This window comes from Vanellus vanellus, assembly GCF_965231255.1.
Source record: "Vanellus vanellus genome assembly, chromosome: 8".
Classification (NCBI taxonomy): Eukaryota; Metazoa; Chordata; class Aves; order Charadriiformes; family Charadriidae; genus Vanellus; species Vanellus vanellus.
In genome coordinates, this window is record NC_138913.1 from 28,432,610 (window position 1) to 28,456,045 (window position 23,436).

Here is a 23,436-nt window from a genome sequence, read left to right on the forward strand (position 1 = left end):
GGGTCAGACCGATCTCTAACCACCGATTCTCCACCCTGAGGTGGTGTGTCGAAGGGAAAGGGCCAGCTCCCAACCTTCACGGCTTCTTCTGGCCTCCTCACCAGAGTCGTGTCGTTGTTCCTCTGGCCTCAGCCAGTCCCTGCACCCACAAACACTACGTCCCTTTAGAGACTTAATAGCTCATGGGAGGGTTTTTCGTTAATTTGGGACAAATCCATACGTCGGTGAATGAAACAAAGCTCTTTTCGTGGTCCTCCTACCCCTCCAGACACTGGGGAAGCTCAAGTCCCTGCAAGGATCCCCGTCCTTGCTTTTGCCAGCATGCTTCCTGCTCCACTTAGGTGACACCCGTGGGTCCCAGCTCGGTTGGCCGTCTTTCCTAAAACTTTCCTTCTTTCCTAAAACTGGGTCGCCCCGTGCTTGCGCTCGTGTTGAGTGCCAGCCGGGGCGGAAAAGGAGAACCACGCAGGGCGACCAAAGGGAAGGAAATGGTAATAAACCCCCCCTCAAATGCCTCGAATATTCAGAATTAGAGAAGCGAGAAGAAAAATCCTGCCTCAAATAAGCAATTAATTGAAATTTAATAAGAACGGATAGTGTAGATTATTAAATAATAATTGATTGTTAGATGAGAGTTTCTCAGGATTTAAGCGGTGTGCAAGAGATAAATCTAGTTGCTAGTAATTAACTGCAGACTAGAAAAATACAGATAAAAGGGTGCTAAATGCTTTCTTTTGGAATGAATTTTATTTTAACCCTTGCTTGTGGCTGCTGCCACAGCCTGGCAGACCTTGCTGGGGACGATTGGAGGGGGGTGGGGGTGTTTCTGGAGGGCTGCAGAAACCCCCAGGAGCTGTGGGGTCTGCTGGGTACCATCCACCCACATGGCTGTGGGTACCCACACCGCCAACGGGGCAGGGCAGGAGAAGGGGAAAACTGCGGGGGAGACGCGCGGAGGTGGCAACTGGCTTTCTCAGGATTGCTCCAGGCATGTCCAGTCCTCCCTGTGTCCCCTCGGCGTTCGCCCCAGCCTGCTGCTGGGGGTCACGGGGGGTGGCTGACGAGGTGGGGGGGGGGTTTGAGGGATGCTCGGTGTGGAAGGGGTGCTGTGGTGGCTTGCGAAAGGAGTCGGCTCGTGCCATCTCTCGAGATGTTAAAACCTACCAGCAGACCTGCAGTGAAGGTGCTCAGGTTCTTCCGGGCCTCTCTCTCAAGGCATGGTGGACTCTCTGATGTCTAATATGAGTGAACTCTTGGTGCAGCCTTCCCCGGCTGGTTTGGTTATTAATGGGGTCTTTTCTCTTCCTCCTTTCCTGCAACTTGTAGGAACTTTGTGTCTGTGAGACCCCATGTTAAACTGGGTTGAAATGACCAACAGGTTTAAATTTATTGAGGGAAGAGAAACCCCAGAGGCATGGACAGAGCCACCTTGTGAACCTCATCTCTTTGGGAAACTGTGCCTGTGCACGTTGATTTGAGTCTTAGGACCTTCTCTTCCATATTTTTAACCCAAAACACGTGTGAGCCGAGCGTGACAATCCTTCCTTGTGCAACACAGCATCGGCTCATCCTGTTGCCTCAACCAACGCTCCTGCCTGGATCCCCCATGTCCCACCACCCTCCCGTGGGAGCAGCACCCACGCGGTCAGAGCGCACGTTACGGGACCCCTTCCCAGGAGGCTCCTCTTATTCCAGAGCGTGCGAGGGAGAATCCACCCCCTCCCTCTTCTCTTGCAGATGACTACAAGTCGGAGCTGAGAGAGCAGCTGCCTTTGATAGCGGGGTCCGCAGCGGCCGGGGTGGTCTTCATCGTCTCGCTGGTGGCCATTTCCATCGTCTGTAGCAGGTGGGTGCCCATGGGATGCTGCGTCCGTGGAAGGTGGTGGGACGCAGCTGGGGGAGATTTGGGGCAGGAAGGGAGGGACGGGGGACCCCCGTAGCTGGAGAGGGCACTAAGCTGCCACTGCTCAGCGAGTGTTGCTGGCAGGGGAGAGGTTTGGGGCCGTGTCCAGCTGCTCATCCCTCAAACCCTGCTCTTTTCTCCCCTTTTCTCGCAGGAAGCGTGCCTACAGCAAGGAGGCGGTGTACAGCGATAAATTACAGCACTACAGCACCGGGAGAGGTGAGCGGTGGGGGGAAAGCAGGCAGGGAAAACGCTCCTTAACCCGCACCCGGCGTGTGCTCCACCTTCAGCTGTGCACGGTGTGGGGGGATGAAAGCCCCGTGGGGCAGATGGAGAGGAGTGTAGGGTGAGAGTAGAGATACCCACAGCTGCGTGGCAGGGTGTCTTGCGGGGGGGTTTTGCGGTGGGGCAGCGTTGTGGGTGGGAAATGAAGAGCAACAGGGGAGATGGGGTGGGATAGGGGATAGGATGCTGTGAAGACTCCCAAAGGAGGAAGGGAAGGAAAGAGGCGGTGTGTGGAGAGGGGGTTGAGCTCCCGATCTCCCACCGCAGGCTCTGCGCGGGCCAGGATGGGTGCTGGGCTGCTCTTACTGCTAAAGGGACTTTGGATTTTGGGAGTGTGGTCAGGGAGTGGGGGCTGGTGGCCGGCATTGCTGCTGTCCTGGCTGCGTGGCTGATGCTTGCCCTGCAGCCTGCTCTGGGGAAGATGTGTGGCCAGTGACTGGGAAGGTTTAACTGGCTTTGGGCTGCTGATCCCTTTGGCAAACAACTAGGAGAGCCTGAGCTTGAAGGGCCTTTTGCTAAGATCCCCCTGTGGGTTGCTGGAGCTGCGCGCCAGAATAAATTTGAGGTGTCTGTGGTGTATAATGCGCGCTCAGGTACTCCTCCAGCTCCCGGCAAAGCGGCCAGTGGGCCGTTGTGGTCGAGGGAAGTGATAATAAAGCAGCAAAGCAGCAGCTTCAGAGGGTGAGGAGTTGCTACCCGGTGCCCGCGGGCTCCGTGCCCCGTCCCTATGGGATGTAAATCCCATTTATGTTCTCCTAGAGGTGCTTCCCAGGTGCATTTATCTGCCTCGCGGGAAGAAACCATCCCTGGGTCCTGGTCATCTCCCTGGGGAAAAGGGATGCCGGCGGGATGCAGGGCTGGGTGAAGGATGGCTGGGGCAGCTGGGAGCAGGGTGGGTGAGCGGAGGGGACGGATGGAGATGGACCCATCAGCCTGGCAGAGGAAAAGCGGAGGGCTGACAGGGAAGAAAAGGGTTTGGAGGCAGCCAGGAGAGCCCAGCCAAGCTGGCAACAACATGCTAGGTCTCTTTTGACCTTCTCAGCTTCATATCAAACCCTCCCGACGTGACGGAGGGGCTGTGGGGGGTCGTAAACCTCCCAGCAAACGATAAACTGTTTTCCAAACATCACCGGGTGATACTTAAATACAATGGACCCGTGCTTTTCCTCCTGCTTTTCTTTGTGTTTCTGCACCGTGGGTGGCAGGGTGAAGATTTATTTGATGCCTGACGACTAGGGCTGCAGGTGGACTTCTTTTTCCCATTTCCCCCCCTTTTTTGAAACATTCCCTGCCCGGCGTGCTTCCTTAGCTCTCCCCAAGCACCCCAAAACCCCGGGTGTTCATCCAGGTAGGAAAGCAGTGAAGCGGGTGCCTGTGTTTATTTTTTGAGGATGGGTGCCCCAAATCCGGAGGGTGCCGGGGCTCCCGGCTGCGCAGCAAAACCCTTTCAAGGTTAGGGAGCCTCCAGGCGCTCGGTTATTGCAGACGCTCGAGCAAAACAGGTGGGAAATTTGTGGCGAGCGACTAATGGAGTAACGAGTGCATCCGCCGGAACAAATCACCCGCGTGTTTAGCGGCACAGCAATTACAGCCTCCCCGGCGCGGCTCCGGGATCCCCCCCGGGGATCGCCTGCTGCTGGCAGGGACTGCCCCAGGAGGGGGGTTCGGGGTGAAATAGGGTCTCTCAGGTTGTAATTTATCATGCTTAATCTCTGCCGCTGCTTCGCCGGGAGCTTTGAGATAGGGAAAATAGGGAAAGCGCCCTGTTGAAGCCGTGGCGGTTCAGCGTGCAAAGGTTTTTCTCTGTCCCGATGATATTTTTACCCAAGGAGAAACGGTGTCAGAAGGAATCCGGCGCTGGAGGCAGGGTCGCGGTGCGGAGCGCTTCAACTTTGGAAGAGCGATTAAAAAATTTGCCGGCGTCTGCGGAAGTGATAAACGGCCTCATCCAGTTTCTAGGAGTATCGGGACGATTTTAAGAGCGCAAAAGCTCTCTTTGCAGGCGGGTTCAGCGCGGGTTGCCTTTGATGTTGCGCTCTGGTACCCGGCATCGCGCCCAACTTTTGCCGCTGTGGCGATGATGAGCTGGTGGCTGAGGTTTGCAGAGACGAGTGATGGGTTCGGGTGCCCTAATCCCACTCATTTGGATGGGATGGAGACTGGGGGGGAGCCGAGCGTGGTGTTTACTGAGCCCATGGGCAGACCCCGGGGCACATCAGAGGGGGTTTGAAAACCATCCTGTGTTGACAGTGGGCAGGAAACTTTGGCGTTATCGTCTCCTTTATTCCTTCAATATTTTGATCAGTGAGTCAGTCTTGGTTACGATCCTGTAAATCCCTTTGTAATCCTGGCTGGAGCATCAGCTGCTCTTGTAAAAAAATTTATGGGGCAGTTAAAGTGTATGAGACAGAGCTGTAAAGGGATTTATGAACTGGGAGATGCACAGATGGCTTCATTGCAGCCTTCCGTGCCTGCCTCCGAGGCGCAGAGCTTTTGCCCCGAATGCCCATTTTGGGGGGGACGAGGATGCTCCTGCCTGGTCCCTCCGGAGTCCCTGGGGGCCCCGCAAGCAGTTCTCCCTCAGTTTTGTGCCTCTTCCCAAATTACTTGCCGGCAAACTTGCACAGCAGCTGGGAGCCGATTTAGATTCCCGGCGCGGAGGTGATGCCATGGTCCATGCGTTCATCTGCACATCGGCTCTAGAAAGGTTCTGGGAAGCGCCAGTGCGACGGGACCGTGGCCCTTGGCGATGTCCTTAACGGCGTAATCCAACCCTGTTAATCACTGTAACGCCGAGGTACCTTGGGGAGGAGGACCAGCCGGCGATGTCCCTCCTGGCTTCCTCCAGAGATGACCTTGGGGGGCTGCTGTGCCACCCCCAGTCTTCTTTTTGAGTCAGAAATAGCTGAAACTCTAAAGGGGTATCACAGCTCTCTCTGGGGTCCCCTTGGGGACCGCGGTCTAATGCTGGTGCCCCACTGAGCCCTGGGGTTGGTGGTGGCCGTGGCTCTGCCCCATAGCCGTGCCCCCGGCAGCTCTGCAAGCCCCAGGGCATCCAAACGCGATGTCTGCAAACCCCATTTGGGGGATCTGGGGGCCTGTGTTGGTTTTCCCCCCCTTTGAAAAGGGCGAGAGCCCGCTTGCCGCATCTCCCTGCGGCGCGGCCGGATGCCGCTGCCGCGCATCATCCCCGTGCGAGGGACCGCGCATCGTCACGGAGGCCAGCAAAACTGTATTTTACAGCCCCATACAGGTTGTTGATTATAATTGCCACTCTCTGTCAATTTAGTAGCGGCCACAAAACTATCAGAGGCCTTTTCGGGTAAATAAATATTTCTTCGCTAACGCACGGAGCCTCGTAAAGCCCTCACCGTAAAGCCAGCTAATTGTAGTTCAGGTCTGAGACTGCTCCCCGTGGCTGGGGAGGAAGATGAGGAAGGATAAGGAGGAGAAGCAGAGGGCAGAGAGGGAGAGGAGGGGATGCAGAGGAGGGTCAGGTGGAGTGGGGGGGACTAGAGAGGACAATAAGGGTCTGTGGAGGTAGCGCAGGTGAGCACAGGGATAGCTGCTGTTGTAACGGGCGGATGGAGAGCGTGAGGACACAGGGATCTCCAGTTCTTGGCCGTGGCACAACTGCTCTTGGTTTTCTCTCCCTTTTGCCATCGCTCCCAAATTTCCCACGACAAGGGTCTCCAGGGATGAAGATCTACATCGACCCCTTCACTTACGAGGACCCCAATGAGGCGGTCCGAGAGTTCGCCAAGGAGATTGATGTGTCCTTTGTGAAGATTGAAGAGGTCATTGGAGCAGGTGGGTCTCACCGTGCCCTGCCGTGCGTCCCTCCCTGCCCTCTCCAGTGCTCCTGCGTGGCCACGCGCCCACCTGGAGTAAATTTCTGGGGGTGCACACGTGGTTCTTCACCGGGAAACCCTCAAGGAAGCCTCGAGACATCAGGCTTTCCTGGGTTTGTGATGGATTGGTGTTGGCACGAGGTTGGTTTCTGCTCTTAAAGTTCCTCTGAGGTGAGAAAAGCTCCATGAACATATTCGCAGGGTGACCACGGGGCCTCTCGGGATTTCTTAGCTGCCTTTTCCATGAGATAATGAGAAAAAGGCAGACCTCGCTCTCGTCTCTGCCATATTCCCATACATATGTATATATACATATGCGTGCACGTATCTGTATGTCATCTGTGCTGCTTTTATTGCCATTTTTGAGTAACTGTCGTACTCGGAGAAGAGCAAGTGAGAAGCTGGGGGGAAGCGACGAGCTAGTTTGGTCGGGATCGAGTTCAGTGATGTATCAGCCGCCCTTTGCTGCTCATCAAGGCAAAGTGGCTGCAAACCTGGCTTAAATGTAATCCCTCCACAGGCACATTTTGCCTTGGCGAAGGAAAAGCTCTCCCTCTGAAAACGAGAGGATGCTTTCTCTGTATTTTAAATCGGAGGGCAGCAATGAAAACAGCCCAATTATTTTCCATTCTGAGATAAGCGATGTGCAAAAAAGGCGACTGAGATTATCAACGCCGGCACCTTGTATTCGAGGTAGCCCTTAAATGTTGATGCTCTTGCTCTGCAAATGCTTCTTGTAGGGGTTTGCGAGAGCGGTCTCAGCCTCTGCTGCTGTCGGTGCTGGGCTCTGTCACCTTGGAGAAGGTTGCGAGCCCAAACACCTTCTCAGCAGCAGATGTTGCCCCTTTTAAAGAGAACAGGCGAGCAGATTTATAGAGGAGAGTGTTGCTGAAGTGTTAACCGGCTGACGTTCCTCAGCTGGTCGGTTTGGAGACCAGCTCGAGGTACCATCGCCCTTTGCCATGTTTTACACGGAGGAGGAGGTGGTAGTGGATGCTCTTGCACTTGCAGGGGAGTTTGGAGAAGTGTATAAAGGACGCCTGAAGTTGCCCGGCAAGCGGGAGATCTACGTGGCCATCAAAACGCTCAAAGCCGGCTACTCCGAGAAGCAGCGCCGGGATTTCCTGAGCGAGGCCAGCATCATGGGGCAGTTTGACCACCCCAACATCATTCGGTTGGAAGGGGTGGTGACCAAAAGCCGACCGGTCATGATCATCACGGAGTTCATGGAGAACGGGGCCCTGGACTCGTTCCTGCGGGTAAGGCGAGGTGGGGCCGCACGGGCTGTTGTTCAGCTGTGGGATTCGGGAGTCAGATGTTGGTATCCCCTCCTGTAAAGCCCAACGTGTTTCCATAGCTCAGGAGCTGGTTGCGGTGTGCCGTACACCCCAAAACCATGTGTGGTTTCGGGGCTGGCATGCCGCTGCTTTAATCCGGCAGGGCAGGGCAGCTGGGTAGTCCTCTGGGGAGGTGCAGCATCCTCCCAAGGTTGGGGGTGAGCGGCTCTGGTCTGAGTGGGAGTCTGCCCGCTCACCCCGCTGCCCGCTCTTTCCTACCGCAGCAAAACGATGGGCAGTTCACAGTGATCCAGCTGGTGGGGATGCTGCGAGGAATCGCCGCCGGCATGAAGTACCTTGCAGAGATGAATTACGTGCACCGAGATCTGGCTGCCAGAAACATCCTGGTCAACAGCAACCTGGTGTGCAAAGTGTCCGACTTCGGCCTCTCGCGCTACCTGCAGGACGATACGTCCGACCCCACCTACACCAGCTCCTTGGTACGTACCTCTGGCAAGATTTTTGTCTTGCCCAGCATCCCCCCTGCCTCCGCTGCCAGCTGGACCCGGGAGGTGGGTGCTGGATGTATGCCCTGGAGCTTCTGCCGTGGGTGGGAGCATCTCCGGAAGGTTCCCACCACGTGGGCTCGTGGCCCAGAGAAGCTGTCTGGGGTTCCCACCCATCATCCTCTCTTCCCTCCTTTCTCTTCCTCCCTTTTATGAGTTTTCTGCCTCCCCTCTCCCCCAAGCACCTTTCTGCCCTCAGATAAGCCTCTTCCCTGTCCTCCGCGGGGGGGGAAGGTGCACGGAGGAGTCCCTGGAGAGACCGGGAAGGGGAGACATGGAGATCACAGCACCTCCCGACGGCACAGCTCCCCTTCCCCCTGCTCTGCCTCTCTCTGCTGGAAACTTGTTCCAGGCCTTAATTAAAGAGGAAAGCCTAACGGGAGCTGCGCTGTTCCCTGGCCGCCCTTCTCGTCGTTAATTAACTCATTCGTAGGTAATGGCAGCCCCGCTCTCCCCTTGCTCCCCGCCGCCCTGGGGGACCCCCCAGCTCCCCGTCCTCCTGCCAGGGGGCTCACGAGACCCTCGTCGGTGTTAAGGATGAGCAGAAGAGAAAGGGGATGAGCAACCTGTTGACCTCATCTAATCGATTCATTAACGGAGCGTGCGCTGGGTGCAAGCGGCGAAAGGCTGCACCGACTCCTGCGAAAGCGGCGTCGAAAGTAGCCTTTCCCCACCTTTTGAGATAAAAGAGATTATCTCATCTGTGGTTTTATTTAATTTAGGCCATAATAGATCTCCCCGGCAGCTGGGAAGTGATGCTGTGCCTGCGATTACATCACTCTGCCTCCCACAGCAGGTTTTTAGCTCTGGGGAAAAGGCAGGAAAAACAACCTAGCAGTTAATTTCTCCATTTGTAGTTATTCAAATCAAATTTTTTTGCCATTCATCCTTCAAGAGCAGCTGACGCTTTGGCGGAAAGGCTCTGGAAAACAATTGCGCTAAACGATTTACAACGCAGTTCTGCCCGGAGTAAATACCGCGCATGTCTGTGGTTTTTCTTCATCTCTCGGCGTTTTTTTTTTGTTTTTGGCAGTTATACTGCCCAGGCAGTAGTCCCTCTGTGCATGCTGCCCCTCCGCAGCATCCCTGGCCCCTCGGCATGGCCTCCGGTCCCTCCTGGTCCTGCCAGGAGCTGGGACCTGCCCTGGCTCAATGGGGTGGCTTGAGACGCCGAGCTTGATTTTGAGCTTTTTTTGAGCTTTTTAGGAGAAATGAGGGGCGCTTTCCTATTCCGGTGCTTTCCAAATCTCCTTCGGGGCTCAAAAGTGCTTTGCTTTTTGCCTCCCACTCCAAAAACGGGGCTGGAAGGATGCAGGAACCCAGATGATGCCGTAGAGGATGCTCTTAGGTTAGACGGTGTTTCCACTGAAGGCCAAGGGATGGAGGTATCTGTGGCTCCTTACCTGAGACGAGCACTAGTCCTGCGTAGTCCAGCTGCTCTCCCTTTTTCCGTAGGGGGGGAAGATCCCCGTCAGGTGGACGGCGCCGGAGGCCATCGCTTATCGCAAGTTCACCTCGGCCAGCGACGTCTGGAGCTACGGCATCGTCATGTGGGAGGTGATGTCCTTCGGGGAGAGGCCCTACTGGGACATGTCCAACCAAGATGTAAGCACTGGGGGTCAGCCACACAGCTTGGCTGGGGGGGAGGGAGGGGTTCCCAAAAGAAAACCCTGCCGGAACGGCTATCTGCTCCTTCCCGGAGCCTCGGCAGCGCTCGGTTTTGGAGATGAAACAGGCTGGCGAGCGAGAGGATGCGAGGAGGGAAACGGGGAAGAAAAGCCAGTGGGCTGGTAATTGGACTTCGGCAAGCTGCAGGGCCTTTGAAAATGTTCAGAGGGTTTACGAGCAGGGAAAGAGTCTTTGGTAGTCGGACTGCTGTACTCCGATGCGATCCGCCGAGATAATGAGTGGCAGCTCTCCGCCGGGAGGAACTGCGGCGCGCGAAGCATCAGAGCGGAGATTAACCTCCGAGAGCCCTCGGCTCCGTTGGAGCCGGGAGCCGTCTCCTCCCGCTCCCTTTGCTGCTGATCAAATGGGCTGGCGGCTGCTTTCCCGCTGCCTCTGGCACCTCTTGCCCGCACAGGCGCCTCGGCTCGGGGAGCGCAGCAACGGGGGTGGCTCACGGTTTTCCCTCCATAGAATGAGACCTCCGAGTCCCTCATCCTCACGTTTTGCTTTCTCCCCCCGCTGCCCTGCAGGTCATCAACGCCATCGAGCAGGATTACCGCCTCCCGCCGCCCATGGACTGTCCCGCCGCCCTGCACCAGCTGATGCTGGACTGCTGGCAGAAGGACCGCAACACCCGCCCGCGCTTCACCGAGATAGTCAACACCCTCGACAAAATGATCCGCAACCCGGCAAGCCTCAAAACTGTGGCTACCATCACCGCTGTGTGAGTCTCCCGGCCCGGAGCGGGGGGGGGGATGCTCTCCTGGCAGCGTCCTACGCCGTGGCCAAAGGCTCCCCGAGCGGCTCGTGCCGCCACGGCGGAGAGGGGAAGGACAGGAATTCATAAATCCTTTGCTGGGTGCAGGGTTGGCGAGGGGGGAGGGTGGTGGTGGGGGTTGTCTTTGCTCTGCCTGACAGTCAGACGAAGAACACGGAGTTTTCAGTCGGGAAACAGCAATAATTCTCTGCTATTGATTCTTTATGGCGTGTGACCGTGCGGGCGCAGCGTCTGCTCTGCCGGCGCCTCCCTCCCTTGGGGAGGGGAAGGGATCGGGGAGCGTGCCTGCGCCAGCCGGGCCGGTCCCCAGCGGTGTGTCCTCTTTGCAGGCCTTCTCAGCCCCTCCTCGACCGCTCCATCCCCGACTTCACTGCCTTTACCTCAGTAGACGACTGGCTGAGCGCCGTGAAGATGAGCCAGTACCGGGACAGCTTCCTGACCGCCGGCTTCACCTCCCTGCAGCTTGTGGCCCAGATGACATCCGAGTGAGTTGGGGCCGCCCGGGGCGGGTTGGGGCCGCGGGGAGACGGTGAGGTGGATGCGAGGCAAAGGAAGGGTGTGAGCATCCCTCGCGGCGGGCAGCGGGGTCTGGAGGTGGCCGCGTTCACCATGAGCGTGCGGGCGTCTCCCTCGGTCCCGTGGTGCTCACGGGGCTGCGCTTGGGCTCTGCGGCTGTTCTTCTGCTCAAAGGTCCCGGACCGGCTGAGGTCCCCTCCTTCACCTCACTCGGAGGCAGCAAAAGAGGTACGCCAACCCTCAGCTTGCCCACTGATACCCCTCCGTCTGTCTGTCTTGTCTTCCAGAGACCTCCTGAGAATAGGGGTGACTTTGGCTGGGCACCAGAAGAAGATCCTGAACAGCGTCCAGTCCATGCGAGTACAGATGAGTCAGTCGCCGACCTCGATGGCATGACGTCCCTCCTTCCACGGGGAGGGGACGGGACGGGGAGGACACGCAGCGGAGGTGGGAGGGGAGGAACTGAGGGGCGCCGCGGGGCAGCGTTTGCAGAGGCGCCACCGCTGCCTGGGGACTTGTGACCGCAGACGAAGGACCTTCCTGGGACTCATCTCTTAACTGGTGACTTCCGTTCCTCACCAACAGAAGCACACTTACCGACGTCATGGGGAACAGCGTATAAATATATATAAATATGTACAAAACATATATTTAAAAAAAAAAAAAGACACACAAAGCAAAACAAAACAAAAACAACAAAAAAAAAACCACAAAAAAAACAATGAAGACAAACCAATGTGCGTTGGGGAAGCAAACCCAAACCCTAGAGGCCAGAACTCCAATCCCACCACCAGTGAGCAGTGGTCGAAACTGAGAAAAGAGGAAGGGGCTGTCGGGGAAGGGAGAGGCATGAGATGGAGCGTCCCGTCCGGAGGAACCACCTTCCTTTTCTTTTTCTTCTTTCGCCCTCCCTCCCCGCCCCGGCCCTCCCTGCTCACCCCCGCTCTCCTCTCTGCTCATGGACCGGGTGGAAGTGTCCTCGGACGTCTCCGCAGCTCCCCGCCGTCCTGCCCGGGTGCTGCTCCGGCAACTACCAAAGGACTTCGCTGACCACTGCATGGGGGATCCGACTCAATCCAGTTAATGTCTTCATATTGAAGAAGAGATGTACCTTCAATAGAAAACCTTGGGTTTTGTTTGTTTTTTTTTTTTTTTCTCTTTTGCTTGCATTTTTTTTGCAAAAAGGAAAAAAAAAAAGGATTAAAAAAAAAAATAATAATAATAATAATCCATCCTGGAAAAACGGAAAGAGGTGTTCCCGTGTGTGTGTGCGCTCGTGCGCGTGTGTACCTTGTCAACTTACTGTGGACTCACTGCTTGTCTGTAACCGAAGATCATCACCGACCCAGCGGCCGGCCGGTTCCCGGCCCGGGGGTTGTCCCCGCAAGCGGGGAGGAGGACGCCAAGGGCCGGCCGGCGCGGCGGGGACAAGACGGGGAGCGGAGGAACCGCCGCGTGGTTGTGACTGGGTTGGTGACTGCTGGAGAAGAAGGAGAGATGCTCTGGGAAACAGACTGCTAAGGCCTCCGGAGCCTTGGCGATACGCGGAAGATGGCTACGGAGGACTTTGTTGTTTTTTTTTTTTTTCCCCCCCCCATCTTGCGGACCTAAGGATTTTGATACTGATTTACAGACTTAGGTTTCATGGCTTCAGAGGTAGGTCCGTTTGTCTCGTGTACTCTCTGTCCATCCGTCTGTCCTCCTCCTCTGTATTTTTTTCTGCTCGCTTCCTTAAAGCCTCTCCCAGTGAACGCTTCCCTGTGTTTAATTTGAATTTTTAATTTTTTTTTTTTTTTTTTTTTTTGTTGTTCCACAGTTGCTCTCCTTTGCAAATCGATCTAGTTAAAATTACTGGATGCGTGTCAGTGTTTACACAGAATATTGTAAGGCTGGGCAAGCTAACTTCCCTCTGCGGATCGCGCCGAGAGTTTATAAAACGAATGAACTCTTAATAAGCCTTTTACTTAAGCGGTCGCGTGCGAGTTGTAACGATCCATCACCGCGCTCTCGCGGGCACGGCGAGTGGCACTCGTGTGGCAGGGGGGGAGTGGTGGCATGGGCAGGCTGCCTGCCTGTGCCTTGAGGGCTGCCGGTCCCTGCCGTCATTCGGTGGCGCGGTGGCTCGTACGTGCACGAAAAACCCGCCGTCTTCATGCATCCATCCCCGCCGTAGGGATGCCCCACATCTGCTTGCGCCGTGGGGATGCAGCATCCATCCGTGCCGTGGGGATGCCCCGCATCCAGCTGTGCCGTGGGGGTGGCCCCTGCCCATCAGTGCCATGAGGACGCCTCGTGTCCACCTGTGCTGTGGGTTTTCCCCTCGTCCATCCTTGCCGTGGGGACGCCCCACATCCATCCGCACCGTGGGATCGCTCCGCATCCATCTGCGACATCGGATTGCCCAACGTCCATCTGTGCCGTGAAGATGCCTCACCCGATCTGCTTGCTGCCACCAAACGCAAGGGGACAAGCCCTTCCTCTCCCTGCTGCTGGTCCACGTGTCCTGGGCGTGAGCATCGTCCCCCGCACTGGTGTTACTGGGGGGACCCCATGGGGACCACGCACTTGGTTTGGGAGGATGGTGGCTGACACCACCAGCAGATGAAGAACTCGGGTGATGAGGTGCTCTTTACACCTCCAATTTGACTTCTTTAATCATCTTAAGGAAGACGAACCGCCGCTCCGCTGAAGAATGGGAGCTAACAAGATGCGGGAATGAGCTTGTTTCAAATCACCGAACTCCCCCCGGAGAAAGAGGCAGAGAAAACCACCCCGTGTTTACAACGGCAGGGACTGCTCCTCGGCCTGTCTGATAGACGATCGCTAATACCTCTCGGGATACTCGCGGCCCAAATCTGTATTCCAGGATGTTGTCACGCCGAATACAACATGCAGATGGAGCGGGCGCCGCGCATACTAATATGCCACCTCACCACATTGATATTCGCCGGCGGTGAAGGATCCTTTGTGAGGTTTTTTTTGTGTATGGGTTTTGGTGTTTTTTTTTTTTTTTTTTATTATGATTTCTCTTTTATTAGAAGGAAGCTAAAGGCATTTAAAGAAACGAATGATAGCGACGCAGGCTAAATATCAAAACTCCACCTTTTACGACTCCCTCGCTGTGTGTCGCCCAGCTGCGCCAGCGCCTGCCGGGCAGCTGGTCCTGCCGCCCCGCTTGGGATCCTGGGGCTGGAGGGACGACGCGGCGGCACCGCAGCTCCTTTTTTCATAGAAAACCTTTAACGGAAAGCATTCAGTCCCGCCCACCCAGCCCAGCAGGTCGGGTACCCGCAAGCGGATAAAGCGGCTGTCCGGGTGCATGGATGTTCACAGAGATGCCGAGTCCTGCTCTTGGTTCGATTTCCTGGCGTGGATGATGCTCGTCGCCTTCCCCGGCCCTCGCCTCGCCCCTGCTGCAAAACGCTCGTGGTCAAAGTGCCTCTCGGGATGCCTTCCAAATGATGTTACACCCTGCTGATGGCTTAGCCCAGAGCTCGCCCGCTCTTTTTGGCTGGAAAACGAGGAAAATGGGAGCCGGGCTGTGAGTCGAGGGCTGCCCCGGTGCTCCGCAGGCTGGGTGAGGATGCCAACAGCATCATCGCTGGAGGTGGTGTCTTCTCTGGGGCTGAGACTGGTCTGGAAGCTTCGTGCACCATCCTGATCCCGCCTGTAGGGAGACCAGCAGGAGGTCAGGGTGGCAAGACCCCTTGGGAGGTGAGATGGCCACAGCGGTGCCCAGTGGAGATGCCAGGGCTGTTGGGCTTTCTACTCGGCTGCTCTTCCCCAGCTGGCCAACATCAGACGTCTCCTGAGCTGTGTCGTGGTCAGGCGATTCCCATATCCCACCTCTTCTAACCAGCACTCTCCACGAAGGTGGCATCTCTGCCTCAGGCTGGGTCAGCAGGGTGAGTCCACTGGTGGTGGTGGCGGCGGCTCAGGGGCCTGGAGATGTCCCCTCCAGGGTCACGCGAGAGCCCAGCAGCAGATGGATGATGCTCAGGGCTGAGCAGGGAGACTGAAGGTGGTGCAAACAAATCCCTTCAGTGATGAGGCATCATTGGCCAAGGGGGTTGCTGTCAAGACAATACCCGAAGGAGGGCCACCATGGGCCATCTGCTCTCCTGCCTTTCACTAAAAGGCTTTTCATCCAAAATAAAAGATTCCACCAGAAGGCTATCAGTTTTCAGATCTGATAATGGAAAACAAGGGGGGAAAGGGCACAATAGCCACGTTTGATTTTCGCTTTTTATTGAAGAAAACAACATAAAACATTCAGAAGACTTCTATCGGATCATTTTGTTTCTTTAGAGCTATTTCTTTCAAGGCGAATAAGTTTTCCAAAGTGCGAAGCCTTTCTGTCCAGGAATGACAGCGGTATCCCCACCTGGCCACGACAGCAGGGCTGTGTGTCTTTGGACTTGGCCCTTCTTTTCCTTTGTCAGAGGCCAAGGAGGTGGCTCTCGCTGGGGTGGGAGGTGCAGGGCACCATCAAAGAGGTGCCACCTAAGTCAAGGCTTGCCGCCAACATTCACTTTTCTGCATCAACAGGAGACTCCCGGGCAATTGGCCGGTGGCCCTGTGGCTGCACTGTCCGGGTCATTTGAGAAGTCTTCTCCACGGGCGGTATCATGGAGAAGCAGTCGAGATGCTCCAACTTTGCCTTGTGCGGAGATGGGGCGGGCGCCGCAGGCAGCGGTGGGACCTGGGGCAGGAGGCTCCTGCCTTTTTTTTTTTTTTGTGGATTGAGGAGTGATACAGATCTGGGTCCGTTGGATGCTTTGCCAATGCGGAGGGGCTCTGCCAAATGTGGGGAAAGAATAAGTGGAAAAAAAAGAAGAAAAATGAAACCAGTAAGCGTGGTCTAAGAAGGAAAGCTCCCATTTCACGCTGCCTTCTGATCCTTGCTGTGGTCGGTGTTGGAGTTCATTTCTTTGGTCCCAAAGGAGAAGGAACAGCTCAAAAATGTTTGTTTGTTTTTTTTTTTTTCCCCCAAGTTTTGGTTCGCACAGAAATAAAAGGAAGAAAAAGGTGTTTCTGATGGAAGATCTTTCCTCCATGCTGGTGTTCATCCATCACGCAAAGTCCTGGTGGATTCACCTGCCAGGTGCTGGTGCTGGGAGGTGTCCTTCACTGGTGGACTCTGCTGGGGCGGATCCTGGTCCCCAGCCACCACTCGTCACTGATGCTTGGCCGTGACACCTTGCTCTGTGGCTGCATCCCGCCTCTGCACGCAGCAGTGGTACCCGGATGTATCCGCTCGCCCAAGTCGCCTTCGAGTGAGCCCACCTCGCGCTCAGCTCCGGTCCTGTCCTCTCAGGGAAACGCTTTGCAGTTGGCAGCTCCTTCTCTACATTTCTATGGCAACTGCAAAAACCTCAGCCCTTTTGTGTCTTTTTTAGGTTTGGGGTTTTTTTTGTGTGTGTCTGTGTTGGCTTTGTCTGTTTTGCATATGTAGCGTTATAGCAAAAAAAGGGACTTTTTGCTACCAAAACGCCTCTCTGAGCTTGGCCCGTGGTCTCGATGTGAGAATTGATGGGCAAAATGCTTATGTCTGGACTGGCTGTTGCCAACTGGCTTCAGATTGCCAAAAATCCCTTCAGCATCCTCCGGCGTGTTGCTCCCCACATTCCCCCCCCCCAAAAATATAAAATTTCCCCATTGGCAATTCAGCTGCAGCGTTTCCCCCTGGGCTTCGCCGTGTCTTTTATACAACCCCATCCCTGTTGGGCTGCGCTGCGTGCGACGGAGGAGGCAGCGGCTTTCTCAATAGCGGTAATTAAAATGAGACGTCGTGCCGCTGCCAGCGAAGGTGAACTCAGCCGCTCGCGCATCCAGGGTGCGGGCGAGCTTTTCAACGGGGAAGAGGAGCGTGTATTAATAGCGTTATTATGTGCCTCTTTCTAGAAGGAAAAAAAAAAAAAAAAAAAGAGGAATGTATTTTATGCCATTTAATGACCTTCAAATTAACAGTTCTTTGAAAGCACTTATGTATATTTAATTTTAAATGTTGCTGCAAGTCAGAGCGGGGCTTGCGATGGAAACAGCGGGCGGCCGGTTTTTAAATAAGAGAGAGCTCAGACCATTATTTCTCAGCCTGGCGGCTTTTGGTGCTTGCAGTGCTCCTTTCCCGGGGAGAAAACAGAGCCGCCGTCCCCCTTCCCTCCTCCTCCGTCTCTGCTCCAGGAGCGCCCCGCAGGATCTTCTCTTCTGCTTCCCGCTCCTCTGCGGGGCGGGAAGGCATCTTCCCCGCGAGCCCCTGCGGAGGATGCTGCTGGCGCGGGGGGGTTGATTCGGAGGGAGGGGAAGGGTTGTTTCGGGGTTGGTTTGCAGAGGTCTCATCAATAATGCTGCCTGCATCCCTGCCTGCATGCCTGCCTGCCCGCTGAGGACATCCCTGTGGGAGCCAGGGGGAGCATCAGGAGTGGCCCGTGGCCAGGGATAAATCCCGGGGCATCACCTACGAAGGTTATTCTGCACGGACTTGCCACCAGCGCTGCCGTTTGGTGATGGGGATAGGCACGTTTGCGTTCTTTGGGGTCCGAATTAAGGCTTTTGCCTCTGATCCATAAAAGCTGCTGATATATTTGAGCCACTCTGTGTTCGCTCGGAAATCGTTACTCTTAAACATTGCATTCGACTTTAAAAAGAAAAGGATCAATGAGTTTCTAAGATGAGGAATGGATTTACAGACCCTGCGGCGGATGTTCGAGCTCTCAGAAACGTACCGTAGCTCCAAGGCCACCCGCGCTCGTTAAACTGCAGATGGAAAGGCGGGTGGTTGGGGCCAGGGTATCGCATCCAGCTCACGCACTCATCCAGGTGCTGTGCGTCTCCTGCTCCCGTAAGGTCCCCGCTGCTCGAGGAGGTTATTTGACGCTTGTGTCATCGTCTGCTTTGGTGCCTCTTTTCGGAAAGATCCTGCGAGGATGGATGCTCATCTAATTACGACTTGGGTGCCTTCCAAATTATTTTTCGAAGAGCCTGAAGGAAGCTTTCTCCAGTGGTTTCCAGTGAGGTTCCTCTCGATTTCGGAAGAGCCAGAAACTTCTCAAGTGATGATGGAGGAGAGGTGAAGTCCACACTGACAGGACTCCCGGGGCAGGTTGTTTCACCCCATCAGCGGTTTTCCTGCTGCTCCCGTTTCGGCTTATGCTTTTGATAGAAAGCTTTGGGTTGGAAGGGACTTCTAAAGATCATCTGGTCCAACCCACCTTCCAGGGGGGCATAGGCCATGCTTGTCCCAGCTGAGCACAGCACCATCCAGACCCTGTCTCTGGGAGATGTGAGAGCTGCTGTCGTGTTGCGCTCTCCCATTGTTGATACTCTTGGGTTTTGGATCTGCATCCGTGTCTTGGGGTGGATCTGCTGTCTCGTGTCCATCGTGTTGGACCCTGATGGGCTGTGTTGCCATCTCCGGGCTTGGCGTGGAAAGAGGAGCAGACACGGCCGCTCTGGTCAGTGGAGGACCTCCTCTGCTTTGCGTGGTGGGAGGAGATGTGAGATGGGAACCAGGGATGTGTCGCTGGGGACTGTAAGCATCCGGGGCATTGAGTCTGGGCTCTTGGTTTGCACCAGAGAAGCGGATCGCTGCTGGGGAGGGGAACGTGTCTTTCTGTGGTGACCGTGGTGCCCTTCACCTGGGCCTTTCTGGGTTCTTGGAGCTGCTGGCGTTCTGGGGACGGTGTCCCAGGGCCACCCGCTTTGGCTGCCTCTCCTCCATGGAGCAGCATGGTGAGCATCCCTCCAGCCCGGGCAGAGCTGCCCTCACCCTCCTGGTCTGTCTGAGCATCTCTGCTGCTTCTGCTCTCCTTCCTCTGGCCGTTGGCATTTAAAAACCCCACGGAGCCCTGCCCATCCCCGGCTGCGCGGCTGTTCCAGGGACATCGCCGGGTCCAAGCGGTCCCCAACACAAGGACAGCAAGCAGAGGAGAAACCGGCTGTGTTGTTGCTAGGTGAGATGACCATGGCCGGGGTGGCCCCGCCGGTGGCAGAGGTGGGGATGGCGTTGAGGTCTCCTGGCCCGTCCCTGGAAGGCAACACTGGAGGAGGTTAATCTGAACGAACCAGCTGCCCAAATTTTAACTGGATTAGCTGAACTCCTGCTCATTCCCAAAACAGACGTGCCCTTCCGGGGCGGACGTGGAAGTAGATTAGGCAAAAAATCTACTTAAGGCTGCGTTAATTCTAGATAAGCGTTAGGGGGATTAACGCCTATCCACTTAAAAAAAAAAAAAAAAATATTAATTGGAGGGAACTTTGCTCCATGTCCCCAAGTAAACGGGGCTCAGCAGCTCTCCCCGTCCGCCGGCCCAGGCTGTGGCTTTCCCTTCTCTGCTCTCCCGTCCCGCGCGTTGCCCAGGAGCTGACATCACGGCGGGGGTGAACCTGCTCCTCTCTGGATGGTTATCCTCAGGGGTCTCATTAAGCAATTGAACCCGCACGTGAAGGTGGGGAGAGAGGGAAGGGAAATTACGGGCACCATCAGCACGATTATCAATGCTAATTAGCGCCGAGCGGGTCTGACGGCGGGAGGTGCAGACCATGCCAAGCGTTGTCTGAGGAGCAAGGTGAGCCTCGCGGCGGCGGCGGCACGGACTGGAGCCTCACGGGGGCATCCAGTTTACTTGGCTGAACTCTTTTTAGGTTCCCCAGCCTAAATATTTCGGGGAGGTGTCCACAGCCAGAGGCTGATGGCGATCGGGGATGAAGGCTCTGGTCTTTTGGGTGGGGGTTAGTGCCTGGGCAGCAGCATCGTGTCCTGACCCGGGATGGGGCACCGGGAGGCTCCTGCCCTGGTGTCCCAGGGGAACGGCGATGAGGTGCGGGTTGGGTGAGGGTTAGCTGGGCTGGTGCCTGGGACCAGTTAGTGATGCGGCGATGGCTTTGGGGTGCTCCCAGAGCTGGGGTACGGCTCCGCGTGTGCCCCCATCCCTTCCCATTCCCACCCCCTGCTCCCCTTTCCCTCGGCAGCACTCGGTGGGGGGGGGAAAGGACTCTGCTGGGTCCATCCTCTGATCGTTTCGAGTATTTGCCCTCCATCCTCCGATCATTGCGAGCGTTTGCCAGTCTACCGGGCTGCCCCATTCCCGGGGCCGGCACGCTGCCCGCATCCCGACCACGCCGCCCGCATCCCCTGCGGCCGCGCTGATGCTGATACCGCCTTCCCGTACGAGGATGCCTTCTCATCTCGCACGCCTGGCCTTTTTATTGCTATTTGTGTCACACCCAGCACTCAACAGGCTGAGATCAAAGCCCCCCCCCTCCCCCCGCGCCGCTTCAGGGGGGGCTCCCACGCTGTAGCATGGGGAGGAGGGTCTGTAACGGGGGGATGATTCGGTGGCTGCGTACTTGGGGGGGATGCTCGGCCGCGTTACCCCCTCCTCTGGCTGCTCATGACCCGTTTGGGATTGATCCTTTGGGATCAGCCCAAATCACCCGTAGCCGCCCCGGAATCATTTTTCCCGGGGCAAAGGGAACAGCTGGGAATAAAAAACCCCGAAGCCTTCCCCGGCTCTGCTGCTGCCGGGCGAGTTGGCGGCTAAGTGAGGTGGGAAAGGCCACGGGGGAAAGGCGGTGGCAGAGGTGGGAGCAGCGCCCGGGGCCGGAGCCATCCCTCGGCTTCAGCTTTCATGTGGCCGAATCCGCAGCCGATATAAATCACCGTCTCCCCACTGACTTGGGGGCAACCACCCTGATTTACACCGGTCCCCGGGGGACCCCCCCCCGGTTCGGTGGCGTGTTCAGCATCGTCTGCCGCACCCTGTGTCTGCTGCCTTCGGTAAAACATTTGTATTTCTCACGTCGCTTTTTTTCCCCTGCCGTTTAGCTGTTCTGCTCCCGTTAACGGGAGCTGTGAGACCAAATCTCCGAGCGTGGCACCGAAAATGGACCCTGGTGTGTAAGAAAAACGCAGCGACAGCTTTTCCCCTTGCCAAAGCTCTTTTGTTTGATTTTTTTTTTTTATTTTTTTTTTTCCTTGAGATAATCTCGATTTCTCTTACCCTGTCTCTCCTGCCCCTTTTTCTGCCGAACTCTACATTACTAAATAAAAGTTTCATTACTACCTGGATTTGCTTAAAAAAAAAAAAAAAAAAAAAGGTTTTCATTCAGGAGAATGATGAATTTTAATAGGAGCGAAATGTCAGACACAGCTGGAGTTGTTTTTTGAAAGCATCGGTATGTTCGGAGAGGCACAGAGGTGCCCGGCAATAATTACGCCAGCGAACCCCGGTTATCGGTGGCCGAGCAAGGGGACGCAGCGGTCAACTGCTTTGTTATTTAATGTGGCGCCTTTATGTTTCCGAGGTGCAATTATATATGAAAAGCATCTTTGCCTCTCCGAAAGCGGCTAAATAATGGGATTTTGCTGCTGCGTGGCACTTCTTTGGTTGCAGGGGTGGGTACTCCCGGGGTTGCTCTTTTGGGTCGGAGACCTTCTGGCTTCTCCCCGGCGGCGGGGGCAGAAAACGAGTGGGGTTTGTGACATTGGAAAAAAGCGATTTCATGGTGCCTGGTGGTTTGCCCCTGCTGTATACCTGGGGGTGATCGTACTGCAGGGCGAGGGGGGGAGGAAAAAGCATCTTCACTGCTACGGGGGGCTGGGGGGGACACCCCCGGTAACCTTCCCACCCCCAAAATCAAATCTCAGCCTCCACTCTCCGAAGCATCTCAGTTTCACAAAGAAACGTGTCTCTTCCATTCTTCCCTTTTTTTTTTTTTTTTTTTTTTTCCCCTAAGGAAAAATTGAGAGCTTTCAGTGATATCATCGTTTTTTCTGACAGCATATTAATTAATCGCTGCTTTTCTCTTCCTTTTTTTCCCTTTTCTCTCCCCTTTTTCCCTTTTCTCTCCCCTTTTTCCCTTTTCTCTCCCCTTTTTCCCTTTTCTCTCCCCTTTTTCCCTTTTCTCTCCCCCTTTTCCCTTTTCTCTCCCCCTTTTCCCTTTTCTCTCCCCCTTTTCCCTTTTCTCTCCCCCTTTTCCCTTTTCTCTCCCCCTTTTCCCTTTTCTCTCCCCCTTTTCCCTTTTCTCTCCCCCTTTTCCCTTTTCTCTCCCCCTTTTCCCTTTTCTCTCCCCCTTTTCCCTTTTCTCTCCCCCTTTTCCCTTTTCTCTCCCCCTTTTCCCTTTTCTCTCCCCCTTTTCCCTTTTCTCTCCCCTTTTTCCCTTTTCTCTCCCCTTTTTCCCTTTTCTCTCCCCTTTTTCCCTTTTCTCTCCCCTTTTTCCCTTTTCTCTCCCCTTTTTCCCTTTTCTCTCCCCTTTTTCCCTTTTCTCTCCCCTTTTTCCCTTTTCTCTCCCCTTTTTCCCTTTTCTCTCCCCTTTTTCCCTTTTCTCTCCCCTTTTTCCCTTTTCTCTCCCCTTTTTCCCTTTTCTCTCCCCTTTTTCCCTTTTCTCTCCCCTTTTTCCCTTTTCTCTCCCCTTTTTCCCTTTTCTCTCCCCTTTTTCCCTTTTCTCTCCCCTTTTTCCCTTTTCTCTCCCCTTTTTCCCTTTTCTCTCCCCTTTTTCCCTTTTCTCTCCCCTTTTTCCCTTTTCTCTCCCCTTTTTCCCTTTTCTCTCCCCTTTTTCCCTTTTCTCTCCCCTTTTTCCCTTTTCTCTCCCCTTTTTCCCTTTTCTCTCCCCTTTTTCCCTTTTCTCTCCCCTTTTTCCCTTTTCTCTCCCCTTTTTCCCTTTTCTCTCCCCTTTTTCCCTTTTCTCTCCCCTTTTTCCCTTTTCTCTCCCCTTTTTCCCTTTTCTCTCCCCTTTTTCCCTTTTCTCTCCCCTTTTTTTTATTTTTTTTGAGAGACAGAGACTGTATCTGCTGTAAGAAACCTTTGGGTTCCGCCGGGTGCAGTCCCCACCAGCCGCAGGGCAAAGGGGCTGAGGGGCTGCGGGGGGGGAGGCTGAGCTGCAAAAAGGAGTCGCCTGTGGGTTTGTTTTTTTTACTTTTGGGGGGGGTGGGGGGGTGCGCTGCGTCTCCCAGCTTGGGACGTGCCAAGTCTCACCCTCTTCTCCTCTCCCTCCCTCTTTGCCTCACAGGGCCGTTGAGTCCAGCATCGCAGCCGGGCAGCAGCGCCGGAGGAAAAGGGGATTGACACCCACGAGACGATGCTCCGGGAGGTCCCCCGCAAGCGCCGCGGGAGCCCCGTGTGTCCCCCCTCCCCCCGAGCCCCGGCGTGCCCCGTGCCAGCCCGGCCGTACCCTGTCCTGTACATAACCAGTGAGATGTCTGTAAAAGAGTTCACCCCTTGTAATTTTTTTTGCCCTTCTCCCCCTCTCCAACCCCCCCCCCCCCCCCCCGCCGTCCTTCCCCAATTTGTTGATTGTGTTGAAATTGTCGGAGTTTGTAACAGTAACTTTCAGAGAATATTGTACTAAAGAGGAAATTGCACTCAATAAAAACGATGAAAGAAGCCTCATCCCTCTCCTTCCCGTTTCTGGGTGAACGTTGGCCGGGAATGTTCACGTTGGGGAACTGGCGGCGCTCCGTCACCGCTCCTCGACTCACCACGGATTCCCCCGTCGAGCAGATTTGCCTCCTCCGGTTTGGAATTGTAAATGGAGGGATTTGATTCTGGGCGATGCCTATCGCAGGTTGCTTGCTGCGAAAAGCCAGGAGAAG

At 55.5% G+C, this 23,436-nt stretch overlaps 1 protein-coding gene across 2 annotated transcripts in view; it reads left to right on the forward strand.

The window, feature by feature from the left end:
• Window positions 1-23,218, forward strand: part of EPHB1 (EPH receptor B1) — a 77,166-nt gene extending 53,948 nt beyond the window's left edge. The window contains exons 8-17 of one of the 2 annotated variants that reach the window (XM_082486857.1): window positions 1,738-1,846; window positions 2,058-2,122; window positions 5,876-5,998; window positions 7,051-7,298; window positions 7,601-7,816; window positions 9,338-9,487; window positions 10,081-10,274; window positions 10,658-10,813; window positions 11,132-11,214; window positions 22,854-23,218. In XM_082486857.1, the coding sequence (XP_082342983.1) occupies window positions 1,738-1,846; window positions 2,058-2,122; window positions 5,876-5,998; window positions 7,051-7,298; window positions 7,601-7,816; window positions 9,338-9,487; window positions 10,081-10,274; window positions 10,658-10,813; window positions 11,132-11,214; window positions 22,854-22,909 (1,400 nt within the window). In that variant the 3' untranslated portion in view covers window positions 22,910-23,218. Of the gene's footprint in view, window positions 1-1,737; window positions 1,847-2,057; window positions 2,123-5,803; window positions 5,999-7,050; window positions 7,299-7,600; window positions 7,817-9,337; window positions 9,488-10,080; window positions 10,275-10,657; window positions 10,814-11,131; window positions 11,260-22,853 lie in introns of those variants that run through there. The other variant, XM_082486856.1, reaches the window with a different exon arrangement.
• Window positions 23,219-23,436: the final 218 nt, after the last annotated feature.